The sequence below is a fragment of the Acipenser ruthenus genome, chromosome 4 (assembly GCF_902713425.1).
Source record: "Acipenser ruthenus chromosome 4, fAciRut3.2 maternal haplotype, whole genome shotgun sequence".
NCBI classification, from domain to species: domain Eukaryota; kingdom Metazoa; phylum Chordata; class Actinopteri; order Acipenseriformes; family Acipenseridae; genus Acipenser; species Acipenser ruthenus.
The window spans coordinates 61,992,635-62,010,005 of NC_081192.1; the positions used below are offsets into that span (position 1 = coordinate 61,992,635).

The 17,371-nt window shown below is 42.2% G+C and overlaps 1 protein-coding gene across 3 annotated transcripts in view; it reads right to left on the reverse strand.

Moving 5' to 3' along the window:
* The window catches only part of LOC117400043 (myosin light chain kinase 3-like), a 77,646-nt gene that overhangs the window by 25,875 nt on the left and 34,400 nt on the right, over positions 1-17,371 (reverse strand). For 2 of the 3 annotated variants that reach the window (XM_059022620.1, XM_059022621.1), the window contains exon 1: positions 9,653-10,654. The exons of the other annotated variant lie outside the window; for it this stretch is intronic. In XM_059022620.1, coding sequence (XP_058878603.1) covers positions 9,653-10,303 — 651 coding nt within the window. In that variant the 5' untranslated portion in view covers positions 10,304-10,654. Of the gene's footprint in view, positions 1-9,652; positions 10,655-17,371 lie in introns of those variants that run through there. 3 annotated transcript variants of the gene reach the window in all.

Genomic DNA, 17,371 nt, shown 5'->3' on the forward strand with positions numbered 1-17,371 from the left:
CCGGACAGAACATTAAAGAAAATAATCTAAAGAGAGAGAAAGTGGGGAATCCTTGGGCAGCCCCTGATACTGTTGTGAAGTGAGCTGAGGAACAGCCTAGAGTAGGACGGAGACCCGGGTCGTACGAATAGCGGCGACTGGGGAAAATCACGCTGCAAAGTGCAGCACATTTATTTTGTAGTTTTCATTACTGTGTTTTATTTTCCCTGTTTCTTTCTGCCTTTTTCGTTTTATTTGTGAGCACCTGCGAGTGCCCCTGATCTGTATTGAGTACCCTGCCGTGGTATTCCCGTAGGTTCTGGATACCATAGTTGGTAGCCAGACCACGGACCACAGCGCCCTCTACGGGCTCAAGCAAAGCAGTGCAACTCACAGGAGTAAAAATAAAACCGAGCACCTGTGTGGTGTTTTAACTACAATTTCTGTCTCCCGTGTCAGTGAATACCCACACCCTTCCACATGTCTACTACACAAAACGAAAGCAGGTACAAGTCCATTCCTTATGGAAAATTAGACGGACCATGTTTGTCACACAAACTAGTGTGTTTCCACACTGAGGTAATACATTTCATTGGGCATGCGCTGGTACATTTCAGAGCACATGTGAGGATACATGCGGAAGTCATGTTTTTTGGCTCAGAAGAGATGCTTGAGAACATTGATTTTGGACATAGCAGTGTGGCATTATGCAGATGTTTGGGCACATACGGATTATTATACAATGACCAAATACATTTGAAACAGCAAAGTGGGATAGTTTATGTTTTATTTTTCATGTAGTGCTGATGTACCCTTTAAGTCACTGACCTCCCCCAACCATCCCCCAATAACCAGCTGCTCTGTGCCTTATGTTGTATCAGTGAAAACAGGTGGCAAACTGCTCAAAGGGTTGGTATGTTGTCTTATGAACCACTCGATCTGAGTATTAATGTATAAATTGCTTCAAGGTTGTTTTAGATGCTATAAAAGACCACACTGTGCTACACTATCTATGATTGATTGAGTTAAGAATGTGTAACATTTGATGCAGACATACACTGTTAAAATGGACAGTCTGTCTTCATATGAGAAATAAACCGAAATATTCTTCCTCTGTGGTTAATGAGGTAAGTCATGTAATAGTACAGTTTAATGACTATACACATTAACTATTTTACATAAAATGAAGCAAAATATACAAATGACTATTACACTACACAACAGTGCACACATGTAGAAGTAAGTATGTATGTGTATTCATTCTCTAACAAGCTTGTATGCTGCAAGCATGTTTACATTTTATAATATCTGTGGAACAATAACTTTTAAAAAGACATTTGCACAGGAACTGTAAATCCCAACATATATCTGTCTACCATACAAGGTGAATTAGCCTTAGTATTAAATAATGCATGTCCAATGGTCCCCATTACTTCCAAGTCTCTAATTAACAAAAGCTACAGATTCAGCTTTTAATTAAAGGCCTGCACAGCAGTACTTTTTAAACTCTGTCTGAGGAAGGAGTTGGAATTAAATGTAAATATATTGATACTGAGGTTTTGAATACTGAAAATCTTAAATTGTGCAGTAGGCTACTTCTTTGCTTGTGTGTGTGCTTTATTTCCATAGATCTTAATTATTGTACACAATAAAGTATCTGTGTTATTTTTGCTATAGTGTCATCACTTTGTGAGAAGTTCCAACAATTAAACAAATCTAAATATGCAACAGTGTAGCAACTGTTAAAGGTAGACTCGCTCCCCAGAGGGGATGAAATTAAGCAGATCAGCTGTATTTTAATCTGCAAATACCACAGCTTGTCCTACAAGAGTCATGCAAAATGTCCCCTGAGTCGCGCTGACTCTTCACAAGCGCCTGTTATCTGACCCCTATGATAGCATCAGAGAGGCCCCAACTGCAGCCTGTGGCATATCAATGTGCTCTTTTTATTATTATTATTTGTTTATTTAGCAGACGCCTTTATCCAAGACGACTTACAGAGACTAGGGTGTGTGAACTATGCATCAGCTGCAGAGTCACTTACAACTACGTCTCACCCGAAAGACGGAGCACAAGGAGGTTAAGCCCGTTTCTTTAACCACTGGACCACACAGCAACACATCCATGGAAATTATTAATATTTTAAACTATTATTTATTTATTTATTTATTTATTTATTTATTTTATTTGGTAATCGCCAATTATTTAATCATTTTCTCCCAATTTGGCATATCCAATTATTTTTAGGCACAGCTCACTGCTACCACCCCCGCGCTGACTCGGGAGCAGCGAAGACGAACACACGCTATCCTCCAAAGCGTGTGCCGTCAGCCGACCGCTTCTTTTCACACTGCAGACTCACTGTGCAGCTACCTCAGAGCTACGGCGTCGGGGGACAACGCAGCACTGGGCAGCTTACAGGCAAGCCCGCAGGCGCCCGGCCAGACTACAGGGGTCACTGGGCCCCTTGGGAGCTCCCGTCTATGGTCGGTAATAGAATAGCCTGGACTCGAACCGACGACATCCAGGCTATAGGGCGCATCCTGCACTCCACTCGGAGCGTCGTTACCAGATGCGCCACTCAGGAGCTCTTTTAAACTCTTTTAATCATATAAACTATCTAGGGTTCACCTTTGGGTTTTGTTTTGAATATACCATAAGTCAATGTTATGGTTACTACCTGACACCGTCATTATAGATAAACAGGTTTGCCCAGTTGTCCACTGCTAATAACAAAATTGAACAACAACATGAAACTCAACATTTTCAATGCAGCCTCACAGTTGCAGCACCCTATTCACTGCCCCTGATGTTTAGTTCAGCTTCTCAGGTCTTATACTGTAAGTTTTCTTTGAAAAATCTCTGCAGTTATGACACTGGAGCAACCATCTGTTACATGTTGTTCTCCATGTATTTAGACCCATATGCTCGGTATTGTATATATACATTTATTGAATGAAATATTATTCATGTCTTATACTAAGAAAATAAATTAAAATGTACATGTTTTAACACACACACACACACGCACAAGTATAAATCTCTCAGTAAATGTTGACATTTGTATATAATTTCAACATTACAGCAGCTGTTTCCCAACCTTGTTATAACTGCAGCTTAGGCTAGCAACCTGCTAGATAGGGTATTGAGTTTTATTTTATTAAACATGGAGCCATCTATAGTTATGAGGTCTCAATACTGGCAGAAGACAGTAATGTTTCAACTGGCTGACACTTTGAGAAGTTATTAGCTGGCCAGTGGTACTGTAATCTGTTGTACCTGATCATGTTTTGGAAACTTGATTTATTGAGGACTATACCTCATAGGTCAGTTGGAGTTCACGGTGCTGGTGCACATGAGGGAAGTCACAATAGTATGCCAAGACATTTGCTTTGGGAACTTCATGTCCTCCGGTTTTCCTCCACTTATGCCAACCTGTCGGTTTTAAAATAATTTTGGAATGGAACGTGTACTTGAGAGCCAGTATTGCGTTACAAGTCTATATATAGGCCTTTGTTTTTTTTATATTTAACTGATGCATTGGGTAGGGTTTGTTCCTGTCTGTCATGCTATCTATAAGCCAGTGTTTCTCAACGGGGGCGGTACCGCCACCTAGGGGGCGTTCTGAAGCCAAAGGGGGGCGTTTACAAAAAAAAAAGGGGGTGGGGGGCGTTGTGTTTTCTTATTCAAAATTAAGGAAACTTTTATTTCAAAATGTTGATTAACTACTTACACACAGTGTACCAGTAATGTACTCCAATCTGGTCCAATCAGCCCCCCCATTATTAAGCGCATATTATTTCAGTGCGTGTTCGTTGTGTAGATGCAGTAGACACTAACTTACTGTATTTAGTACTACATTGTAAAATGTATTAGCGAAAGTAATATAATTTGACATCTGGTAGCCAACGTGTTGTTGCTAATCGTGCGGTTTGTTCAGTTTTCATTGTGTTCATAAAGTTTATTCAAAGTCTGCTATTGTATGAACTACTGAAATCACGTTGCTCAATGTCAGCATCCATTTGTTTTAATTTTACAACTTGTCATTAAAACCATAGAGATAGAGTAGCTGCTATTGCCACTGATTGTAAACACTTAGATTTTTTTTTGTTTCATATAGCACATTGACAGCGTTCATGAACTTCATAGGATGTGTACAAAAATTGAGATTTACTTTCACATAGCAGTAAAAGGTAAATTACACAAGCAAATTCATATTATATTTACGTTTTTTCGGGTAGATTGATTTGTAACGGTGATTAAACAAGAATATATTCGGGCTGTCTTTACAGTGGATTAAGGCACGTGTATTGACCAAGGGGGGTGTCAAACAGTGACGTCATTATATAGTATTGTAGCGTGCACGGGGGAAGGCAACAATAGGGCTGGTAGGTGACATAATCACACACAGAGACATAAGCCCGATATATGCTCCTTGCAACGGAACCGGTTATTTTGTACAACGGTATCGGCACTATGCTTTAGTGCAAGAGGTCCCGCGTTCGCGCCCGCCCTCCACTTGTGTGTGGATTGCCTCGCCCTGTGTGAGGCGCCTGCCTGCGGGGGAACCAAGATCGCTACAGTATTTTACCTGGCCGATATATTTTTATATGGCGACCAAATTTTAAAAGCTAGGAACCAGATGCTCATAAGATTTTGGCCAACTTTGAGCTCTGTCAATGTGTGAGCAGAAGTTCCGACAATATTGTGCAATCTATGAAATCACCCTGTATAATTAAAGTTAACAAGTTTGCACATTAACAGTTTTATTACAACAGCGAAAGCCATTGTGTGCTTGTATATGAACCTTGTTAATTGCAAATTTGACAAAGCTTACAATTAAAGAAATAACCACATGGTATGTGCAAATAGGTCAGTGTATGTTAGATCCCAAGCCGAAATACAGCCCCATCGACTTGGGGTTACATTACTTTTATAGATAGCTGAAATCGTGTCGTGTTCAGCTTTGGGTTGTCTTGCGAATGATCCCATTGAGGTGCAGAAGATTCACTTTATCCAAAGCGTTTTCATCACGTCATGTAAAAGTGAGACTCAATTATTCTCCAGAGAAATACATATCATTAAAAAAAAAATTAAAACCCACATTTGCTGTAATAAATATTTTGCAGGCCTTTTTTTTCAAATATCCCTGATATTTGTATCCGGTTCGCCGGTTCCAAAGCAGGAACCGGATTCCCGATTTCAAAGGAACCAGTTCGCATATCTCTATTGCTATCCACAGCATGGCGCAAGCAAAGAAGATATTGTAACGATCCGTGTATTGTGTTTGTGTACTGTATTCCCTCTTGTTTCTATTGTCTGTTAATGCCGCTGTATTGTGTTCCTCTCCCCCCCGTCTGTATTACCTGTAGCTGCGGGTTCGCTCTGTCTCTGGCTGTGCGAGCTGCCCCTGTCATAGGCTGTTTGTTGTGTGTGCCCATTGGTCCTGCTGTGCGGCTGGGGACCAATGGGTTAGCTGTTCGCTCTGGCACCCGATTAACATAAAGGGGCGGGGCTTAGCTATAAAACGGGGCGTTGCACGCTCATTGTGGTCGGTGCTGAGCAAGTGGCTGGAGCAGTGGGCTCTTAAAGAAGTACATAAATAAAAGCATTGAACTTGAAAACGGCGTGTTGTGTTTGTCTATCCTGCGCACTGCGCGAAAACGCTACACTGGTGTCAGAAGCGGGATCAATACAACGAGTAATCCAGCGTTGAGCAGGACCAGGAGAAGACAAAGATGGACCAATGGCTGTGGTACGACTCCAAGCCGTCACAGAACCGGTGGGACGGCGGACTGGAGGATCTCCTCGGTGACTTGGAGGAGCGAGGCTGGTGCCTTGCCTGCGGGGATTTCGGGCACCAGGTGACGTGCTGCCCCTTCCAGGAGGAAGGGGACCTACTGCCTGCCCGAAAACAAAAGCGGAGGAGGGGTGGTCGTTCGAGGAGGCTAGCGAAGGAGTCTAGATTATCTCCCGCGTGGGAGATGGGGGGCCTACCGCTGCCGCCGCCGCCCGAGAGAGCGCCGCTGCCGCCGCCGCCCGAGAGAGCGCCGCTGCTGCCGCCGCCGCGTGAGAGAGAGCCAGGGCCGCCGCCGCCTGAGAGAGAGCCAGGGCCGCCGCCGCCGCGTGAGAGAGAGCCAGGGCCGCCGCGTGAGAGAGAGCCAGGGCCGCCGCCGCTGCCGCGTGAGAGAGAGCCAGGGCCGCCGCCGCCGCGTGAGAGAGAGCCAGGGCCGCCGCGTGAGAGAGAGCCAGGGCCGCCGCGTGAGAGAGAGCCAGGGCCGCCGCGTGAGGGAGAGCCAGGGCCGCCGCCGCCGCGTGAGGGAGAGCCAGGGCCGCCGCGTGAGGGAGAGCCAGGGCCGCCGCCGCCGCGTGAGGGAGAGCCAGGGCCGCCGCCGCGTGAGGGAGAGCCAGGGCCGCCGCCGCTTGAGAAAGCACTACTGCTACCTGCCTTAAGAGAGCTACCACTGAAAGCGCCAGTCCTTTTAAGGGCTCCTGCAAAGGGCGCGACCAAGGGACAGGAGCAAAGAGAACCGCTGGCGCCTGAGGGAGAACACCTGTGGCATAAGAGCGAGCTCCTGATACTGGGGTACCGAGAGTCACGCAGCTCAGCAGAGAAGCACGACCCGTCGGCTCACCCACCAAAGGCCCTGGAAGGAAAACCGGACATGCGGGGAGGGGGTCTGTGTTTCAGGGGTGGAGGTTGCCGAGCCCAGTCATATGCTGCATGGAGCCTTGTGAACTTTTTGGGGGCAAAAAGGCTAAGGTGGGGGTAGTGTAACGATCCGTGTATTGTGTTTGTGTACTGTATTCCCTCTTGTTTCTATTGTCTGTTAATGCCGCTGTATTGTGTTCCTTTCCCCCGTCTGTATTACCTGTAGCTGCGGGTTCGCTCTGTCTCTGGCTGTGCGAGCTGCCCCTGTCATAGGCTGTTTGTTGTGTGTGCCCATTGGTCCTGCTGTGCGGCTGGGGACCAATGGGTTAGCTGTTCGCTCTGGCACCCGATTAACATAAAGGGGCGGGGCTTAGCTATAAAACGGGGCGTTGCACGCTCATTGTGGTCGGTGCTGAGCAAGTGGCTGGAGCAGTGGGCTCTTAAAGAAGTACATAAATAAAAGCATTGAACTTGAAAACGGCGTGTTGTGTTTGTCTATCCTGCGCACTGCGCGAAAACGCTACAATATGTTGGCAATGTTCCATAACAGTAAGCATTTTATGTATGTATCTACATGTTGATTATACCAGTGACTGGGGTTTAATTATTTTTGTTTTATGAATTATTTCTCTGTAATTCTCGGAACTAGTGGAATTAAATGTAATTAATAATTGATGTTATTTAAACGGTATTGCTAATCGGCAATTATTATTTGTTTTATATTCTGTGGCAAGGGAGTGATGACTAAGCTCAGCTGATCCTTAGGGGGCGTTGTTACGAAAAAGTTGAGAAACTCTCAGTGCATTTACATGAGCATAAGAATTCCGATATTTTTCGGAAAACTAAGTTTTCGGAAAACTAATTCCGATATCAAAAGTCATGTAAACACAGTTTTCGGAAAATGTATCGGAATATTCCGAAAGTCAGTTTTTGGAAAACAGCACCTAGAAATTTCGTACTGCACATGTGCAAACTTTGACCTTAATTCCTACACGTGGTTTTAGAAAACAGAGAAAATAATAATAATCAGTCTGCATGCATGCATTTGTCTAGTTAGGGATAAAGTAATACATTTGTTAAAGTCTGTATGTATTTGTTAATAGCCCATACTGAAGCAGCATATGTTTTCCATTTTTAAAATGACGTGATAATTTAAAATAATGTCTGCAAAATAAACTGGTAATATAGAACAGGATGAGCTGTTTGAAAGGCTGATTGCACATTGTGGGGAATCTGAATAGAGGTATAGGATAGTAATCTTTGAATTTAATACCTGACACTTCGATAAAGCACTATATTAGATTGGTCTCCATTCTTAGGCTTCTACAGTACTTTGCATGCGAAGATATCCTGCATTTTCCAAAAACTTCAACCCATGTAAACAGTTGAAATCTGATTAGATTTTCTATCATTAATCATGTAAACCCAGAAAAGTGACGTTTTCCGAAACATTAGTTTTCGGAAAACGTTTTGTCATGTAAACGCACTGATTGCTATAAGCGATATCTTCCAGGCTGTTTCAGTGCATATCATTTAGATAGACTTTATGATGCAGATGTAGCACAAATATATGTCATAGTGTTAGATTAGAAATTAGCACTGGCTGAAAATTAGCCAATTAATTATCAGTAGTTTTTCTTGTTTATCTATACAGGGATTTTGTTTTCACTAATCTTCTATGAACTGATGTGGCAAAGTGCCCCGCCCCTGTGTGCATTTGTGTGTTCTGTGTATGTATGTATGCGTGCGTATGTTAATGTTGGTGTATAGATTGGTACACGGGATATAAGCGGGTCTGTGTTTCACGTATATTTAAAAAGTGTAGATTTGTATTTAGGCACGAGGAGAGCACAAATCACTTCACGTGCTGGTTAAATATAATATGCGAGCACGGGGTTGCACAGAATTAATTCACGTGCTGGGATTCAAGTGAATAATTAATTAGTAATTGAATCCCAGCACAACAGTATAAATAGGCACATTTTTAGTCAGTCGTGGTGAGGTGTTCGGTGAGTGGAGAACGGGATTGGAGACGGAGGCAAAGATAATAATAAGAAGAAGAAGAATAATAATAGTTAAGTGTTTTCACTCACCGTGTTTGTTCGTCTGTCCTGCACCGTCTGTTTAGTGTTTAGTCGTTTTGTTTGTCTCTTTATTTTGGCGTGTAGTGCCGTGTCCTGTGGTTTTGTTGTTTCAAACCTTTTATTTTCTGTTCTGTTTATTAAATGCTGAACGCGATCACGCGTTCAGCCTCACCAAAACCCCATCTCTCTGTTTATTGTGTTCCTGTTTCTGGTCTGACGCCACCCACTCCGGCCGTCTTTGTGACAACTGATCATACAGGCATTGCGATATAAGTCTATAGGTAGATAATTTGTTACCCATTGGGAGTTGTCCAGGTAACTTTAGGAAAGGAACAATTTATTTTACCAATTTAAAGCAGATTTAATTGTGGAGAATGCCAGAAGACTATTTACTTTGTGTAAATCCCCTGTCCCCCAATTCTAGTAAACCAGATGTGCACATAATGTCGTGTATTAAGTGAAAATGGACTATCTAACAAGAAATGACGGGGGTCTCCAACTGTAATTTAAATGAAAACTGGTTAGGATAAATGTGCTTATAATGAGTAGGAAAGGGGAACAAATTGCCACAGTGTGTAGTGTACATTGTTGTGTGTAATTGTTCTCCAACTCTGTTTTTTTTGTGCTAGCCAGCCACTATAGAGAAGCATTAAATGAAACCTGGGCTTCTAAATAAAAAAGAGTTCTGAAACCCAGTACTGGGTTCCTGGTCGTTGCTAGCTCATATCAACACAGTGTCTATTTATTAGTTTGGCTGCCATTGTAACTGATAAACATGTCTGGAGGTTTGAGTTACTGTATGTTTTCAAAACAATGTTGGAATTTGGTAGTGTATCATAAATTAAGATTATTCAGTAGGCCATGTTAGCTTCTAGCAATTATATATATATATATATATATATAAAATATATTTTGATGTGTGAAGTGCACAACTGACCTTTTCAGTTTTCTTATTCACGCCCGCACTTTTGTCAGAGGACGCATTCTTTTTGGCACTTATTTGTTCATGCTTTTCGTTTTTCGCTCTCTCCTCATTGGCAGCATTCGGAAAAACCTGGCCTTTAAGAATAAGCTTGAGAATTCTGGAATTCTTAACAGTTTCTCCGATGAAGCTTATGACCTGCTGGATGCCAAGAACTATTTTCTCCATCCCGTCCAACCTTGTTGCCTCTTGCTGTGTTCTGTGGTTCACAGTGGACAGCATATTCATCATTTCTACACATATTTCTTTAATCCCCTTGGAAGTTTCCACCTCATGGGGCTTGCTACTAGCTTGGATGTTTTCATCTTTGTCCACCTTCAATATCTCAACATCATTTTCGATTTTGACAATATCCTCCGACATGCTGTCCAGCTTATGGAGAACATTTTCTTGAATGGTGATGAGTTTGTCCACTTTGCGGCTCAAAGAGTCGATCTTGATATCCATTAGGTTAAAGCTGTCCACAGAGTTTTTGCTTGACACCACAGGCAGCCTGTGTGCAGTGCCAGTGGTGGTGTTAGGCCCTTGGTTCTTCATGGCTTTTGGGTCATAGGCCTTTGCCATTGAGTGGACCAAAGTGGAATTCTGCTTCACCTGGGTACTCATATCCTTTATTTAAGATTTGCTTGCCGTCAACAAAGTCCACAATGTCCTCAGGTGGTGATTTTTGGAAGTAAAAACAGATACAAGAGAAACAATTGCTTGATTTTCCATAAAAAAATGTTAATCAATTCTCCTTTTTCTGTTTTTCAAAAGAGGTGGTTGCTTGGGAAATTTTTCTGCAAGTCTACATCAAATGTTCATGTCTTTTTACAAACTCCCCTCCCCCCCAAAAAAACAGCTTCTTTGTGCCCGTAAAATCCAAGTAGCCAACAAGTTTTGGGAACAATTAAAACGTTGTCATGGGTCATCCAGGCTACTTAGACCCTTCCTTGTTTTCCCTGTTCTCCATATGAATGTTCTTTATCTCTCTCACCCTGAGTGGGTATTAGGAATCATATAAGCTGCTCTCCCCCCCCCCCCCCCCCCAAATGCAGACCATTCCATGACATCAGCAATGGAATGGACAAGGCTATTTGAGCCCACATGGAATTTGACAGAGGGATGGCTGTATGATATCTGAGATGGTTTAAGTGCTAAACCATTCTGGCAGACCTGCTGCTAGGTGTCAATAAAACTGGGACATAAAGTTTGCAACATAATCATGGTGTTTTAAAACATTTTAAAGGAACTTCATTTAATGTCAGATCTGCAGTTAGTACAAAAAACAAAGTGTGGATTATAACTGACAAAGTGGTGATGTGATTACAAAACAGAAGACAGACAACAAAGTTCATGATCTAAACAATACATTTATTTATAATCGTGGTCTGGTGACCACAAAAAATAATCCCAGTCAGTACACAGCAATGTGTATTGAACTGATCCAAAACAACAGGTTACAGTCCCGAAAGAATATACACAGTTTGAAAGCATAAACACAGTAGAACACACACAAAGACACACACATGAGTGAGTGCTAAAGTGCTCGTGGTGAAGTACAAAAAGACATAGCTCTCCCAGGCAATGCAGAGCAGCAGGCCGCCCCAGGAGATGCAGAGCAGCAGACCACCCCAAGTGATGTGGAGCAGCAGGCAACCCCAGGCGATGCGGAGCAGCAGGCAACCCTGAGCGGAGCGGGCGTGGCATCCCTGAGCGGAATGCCCTCGCTCTCCACAGATGGGGCACCAGCAGGACGCCTCTACAGGACGGAGGAGGGCCTCCCAGATCATAAGAACATAAGAACATAAGAAAGTTTACAAACGAGAGGAGGCCATTCAGCCCATCTTGCTCGTTTGGTTGTTAGTAGCTTATTGATCCCAGAATCTCATCAAGCAGCTTCTTGAAGGATCCCAGGGTGTCAGCTTCAACAACATTACTGGGGAGTTGGTTCCAGACCCTCACAATTCTCTGTGTAAAAAAGTGCCTCCTATTTTCTGTTCTGAATGCCCCTTTATCTAATCTCCATTTGTGACCCCTGGTCCTTGTTTCTTTTTTCAGGTCAAAGAAGTCCCCTGGGTTGACATTGTCTATACCTTTTAGGATTTTGAATGTTTGAATCAGATCGCCGCGTAGTCTTCTTTGTTCAAGACTGAATAGATTCAATTCTTTTAGCCTGTCTGCATACGACATGCCTTTTAAACCCGGGATAATTCTGGTTGCTCTTCTTTGCACTATTTCTAGAGCAGCAATATCCTTTTTGTAACGGGGTGTCCAGAACTGAACACAATATTCTAGGTGAGGTCTTACTAAAGCATTGTAGAGTTTTAACATTACTTCCCTTGATTTAAATTCAACACTTCTCACAATATATCCGAGATCATCTCCTCTGGTGATGGTGGTGGGACCAGCAGGCACTCCTCTGCTGGTGTAGGCTTGGGCTCTGGACCTGGGGGCTTCCCTTTCTTGGGCTGTGGACACAACTGGGTCTGGTCTACTGCCAAGAACCATTCTTCGGCATGCCCAACCAGGCCCTGGTTCCAGGCCTCTTCATATTGGGGATCACTGTAGGAGCAGTCCTCCCTGTCATGCCCGAACTCACCCCAGGTGCCGCACATGGGAGCCCCTTCCATTCTACATTGTTCCTGCTCAGTTGCCCAGTCTGGGGGTCCAAACTGAGTTGGAACCCGGGACCACCACCTCTTATGCTGTTGCGGCTGCTGCCGCTTTTGCTGCTTCTTGCAGCTCTTCCTTCCCATTTTCCTCGACACACAAACAAAAAGTAAAAAAAAACAAAAACCTGCAGTACACGTTCCGGCCTGAGTCCCGGAGGCGCTGGTGATCCCACGCTGGACACCACGTGTGACAGGTTGCCTGACTTGGTGACGTCAGGCCAGAAACAGGAAGGAAAACAAAGGCAAGTACTGCAGGGCAAAAGACGTGCCATGCGCCATTTATTTAAGCAACAAAAACAAATAAAATATTTAAACAAAAACAGAGCTCACAGAGCAAAATAAATATTCAAACAAAAACAAACCAAGAACACAAAACAATAGGTCAGGCTGGGCAGATCGCTTTCACTGATCCTATGTTGATTTTTAAAATTTTCTTTTCTCCTTTTTCTCCTCGCTCTCTCACGTTCTCTCCTCTGAACACCCACCCCGAGTGTAGAGAGCTGCAAGCTTATATACAGGTGACCATCTCCCGATTAGCAACAATTAAACAATTAATTAACTTGGGAGATGGTCACCTTCTGTACAAGGTTTAAATGTGGATGGAGCTTCCCACCCACGCTGTGAAACAATACAAAACAATAACAAAACACGGCTCTGCCGTCATATTTATAAATAAATAAACCATAACAATAACAATAATAATAATAATAATAATAATAATAATAGTAATAATAATAATAATAATAATACAACAAAACAAATACAAAATAATAAATTGCACAGGGGCGGAGGGGTACCCCGTTCTAAACTGCAGGGTTCGGAACTGCAAGAGGCACATACTGTATTACACGTTTTCCTAACCCCAGACAGCTCTAAGTAACAATAGATGTTAAGCATTTGATCTTAGTTAAGAATCATGTGCCATTAAACCTACAAAAGCTCAAGACACAGAAGGTAAGCCTGGGCTCAACCAAATTTGTTACTATTTAAATGTATAATACAAATATTGACAATAGACCACATGTTGCTCATTTTGAGTATTAAGTAACTTAACAAGCTTAACAACTGTGGTGTTGTAGTACTGGGTCTTGACAGTAGATGGCACTGTTAATGGGCTGACGTCCTAGAACTGCATAGATAGATGTAGACTAGGAAACAACGTGGTCTGAGTTTGCACTTATGCATGATCGAAAAACTACCTTAGAATCGTACATACTTTTATTTACTCCACTACACAACAGTGTGGCTTTCCTTCCCCTGCATTCGCCGGCACCTTTTCTTCAAAGCCCTGGGGATCCTACTATTACATTTAATGCCTTGATCCGAATGTTTGAAAACTACCTGCTTGCAATCAATGACACTGAACTTGCAGAGGAGAGAAAATGTGCGCTGCTCATACACTGCTTAGGAGCAGAAGGACAACGTATATTTTATACTTTTCCACTTGCAGATGATAAGTACAGTACCACACTTACTGCATTAAAGAACGTCTTCGTGCCTAAAGTGAATGTGGTGGCTGAGCGCTACAAATTTTGCCAACGTGGACAGAAACCGGGTGAGTCAACAGTCCAGTACATCGCACCTTTAAGGGAACTGCGTGTTACATGCTAATGGGGAGACATGGTGGATGATATGATCCGAGATACTACTACGCTGCACATTAGAGAGCATTTATTGCTTGAATCAGACTTGACATTACAGAAGACTATAACCATTGCTAGCCAACCATCACTGGCTGAAGTGAAAACAATTAGGCAAGATACAGCCAGTGTTGTTCAAGCTGTTCAGCCAGTACAGACGCAGGGGGAAGCAGGCATACGAACAGGACTGATTATACCAAAAATTACAAAGGCAACGCCAATGAGAAGCCACAAACTCAAAACATTTAAGGCAGGAAATGCTACCACTGCGAATCTACACAACATACTGCACATTTCTCTGGATGCCCCGCAAAAGAAGCTCAGTGCAGACACTGCAAAAAGAATGGATATTTTGCTGAGGTATGTCGTAGCGCCCAGCCTAATCAACAAGTACACAAAGTTACTGTGCCTTATGTTATTATTATTTGTTTATTTAGCAGACACCTTTATCCAAGGCGACTTACAGAGATTAGGGTGTGTGAACTATGCATCAGCTGCAGAGTCACTTACAATTACATCTCACCCGAAAGACGGAGCACAAGGAGGTTAAGTGACTTGCTCAGGGTCACACAATGAGTCAGTGGCTGAGGTGGGATTTGAACCGGGGACCGCCTGGTTACAAGAGCTTTTCTTTAACCACTGGACCACACAGCCTCCTTATGTGGATAGAAGCAGCCTTACATGTGTTGCTGATAAAAAGTGGTGCTGTTACAGTTTCTGTTAAATCGGAAAATACAAACCCAAGCAATTAAATTGATGTTGGACACAGGCTCAGTAGTTTCCATATTACCCGAAGCTGTGTACACACGATGCTTTAGAAGTCTGCCACTTACTGAACGAGATACTTGATGAACTGCATACCTGTGCTTTGCTGCTTGCAAGTAAATGTAACTTTCGATACCTACTGCGTACCTGTTGAATTTTATATTGTGTAAAGTTGTAGTCAGTTCCTAGACCGAGACCTGTTTGCTACACTAAACATGCAATTAGTGGGAGTCACGTGATGGTGCAGAGAGGAGCAGTTGCAAACTGAAAGTGCTGCGTCACCCCAGCCTAAATCCGTATGAATCCGAGATACCTTAATCATTTAAAAAACTATAAAATACAACATCATGAAAGTATAAACAGAGAATATATGGGAAAACCCTAGCTGGGAAAATAGAGCAAAGAAACCAAAATTATTGACAGACTCCCTCTCGATGGCGGAAAGCAGGGAAGAAGATGGCGGAGTAGGCGAAGGGGCACTACTAAAAGAAATACGCGGTATGAATAAAAACTTGCAATGTATAATTCAGAAAGTGGCAGAGGACGTTTCAGACATCAAAGTGACAAAAACAGGAGTAAAAGGCAATGTGGCTGAACTCAAGACAAGAGTGGAACAAATGGAACAAAGAATTTCTGAAAAATAAAAGACACAGTGAATTGAAAGACCTTGAAATTCAGAACAGGTGAAATAATAATAAAAAAAAAAATACACATCTGACGGACACCTAGACAAAGTAAAAGCCAATGCTTTTTTTAAATCTAAAACTACCACAGCTTAATTATGAGGATAGGGAATGGATTGATAGCTCAATAAAATTGGAAGAGGTAATGGAAGCTATAACACAACTGCCATCAGGTAAAACTCCTGGACTGGATGGAATACCCAGAGTTTTATAAAAAATTTAAAATCATATTAGGTCCAGAATTACATAAAACATACAATTCCGCAATTAGCACAGCGGAACTCCCCTCATCTATGATTAATTACTTAATTCATAAAGCTGACAAAGATCTTCAGGAATGTGGCAGCTACAGGCCGGTCTCCTTGCTCAATAATGACGGAAACATTTTAGCAAAATTAATAGCAACACGCATCAATCAGGTTATTAAAAAACTTATAAACCCTGACCAGGTTGGATTTGTTAAGGGAAGAACATCCTTGGCTAACTTGAAGCGCCTGCTACAATTTATTTGGAAAGCTAAGGAGGTTGATACTCCAGTTGCAGCCTTATCATTAGACGCTGAAAAGGCATTTGGCAGAGTAGAGTAGGGTTACCTCTGCTATGCTTTGGAGAAATTTGGATATTGACCTACTTTTCAGGCACTAGTGAAGGTAATTTATAGCAAACCCATGGCTGCAGTAATTATAAATGGCCTACAGTTACACTCCTTTCAACTTAGCAAAGGCACAAGACGGGTGCTCCCTGTCCCCACTATTGTTTATCGTTGCTTTGGAACCATTGGCAGAAACCATCAGGGTTCATAAATCTGTACAAGGTATTTCTATTAATAGCCTCAAAACCCCAGCCCACAATACCAACATTGCTAGATTTAGTGGGAACCTTTTCTGATATATCATGTTATTAAGTAAACTGGGCCAAGTCTGAGGTGATGCCTCTCTCAAAATACTGCCTCCTGCAGGAATTCCAAAAGTGGAAATTAAGATGACTTAAAATACCTGTGAATTCTACTGAACCCCAGTCTGGACCATATGATGGAGGACAATATATCTCAGTTGATAACTAAAATACAGATCAACTTTAAAAACTGGGATAAACTTCAAATTTTGTTATGGGGAAGGGTCCAGATTATAAACATGATAACAGCTCCACAAATAAACTATATAACCAGCATGCTAGATGCTACCTCTCAAAATGCCCGTAAAATACTTTAAAACAGTAGATAGATTGATTACTCAGTTTTTCTGGAGTGAGAAAAAGTTATCTGTGTGGGAAGTAGCCTACTGAAAGAAGTCGATGCAGTTACTAAAACAGCTGTACCTCTTGATTGGTAGATGCCATTCCTGTTTATATTTGAATAGCTGAGAAGTAGAGGAAGATTTCATTTGCTCTAAGTATTTGTCTAACTTGTTGGGAAAGTGTTCAAAACGGCAGTTATTTCTAAAAGTTCACAGAAAACGTAGTTGGTGCGGTTACTAAAACAGGTGTACCTCTTGATTGGTAAAAGTTTTTTCTGTTTTGATTTCAGATTTGAATAGCAGAGAAGTACAGGAAGATGTCATAGCATCTAACTTTTTGTCTAGCTTGTTGGGAAAGTTGTCAAAATTTCAGTTGTTTATAAAAAGTTAGAGAAAATGTAGTTGATGCGGTTACTAAAACAGCTGTACCTCTTGATTGGTAAAAGTTATTTCTGTTTTGATTTCAGATTTGACTAGCAGAGAAGTAGAGGAAGATTCCATATACTCTAACTTTTTGTCGTACTTGTTGGGAAAGTGGTCAAAGTAGCTGATTTGTGTCAAAAGTTACATCGTTTACAGTAAATAGAATGTTGGAAGTCTGGGAGTTTTGAAACAATGGGGAGCTTTAGAATGTTGAAAAAAGTCCCATTAAAGTGAATGAAGATGGACAAAAAAAGGACAAAAAGCTTAATAGTTT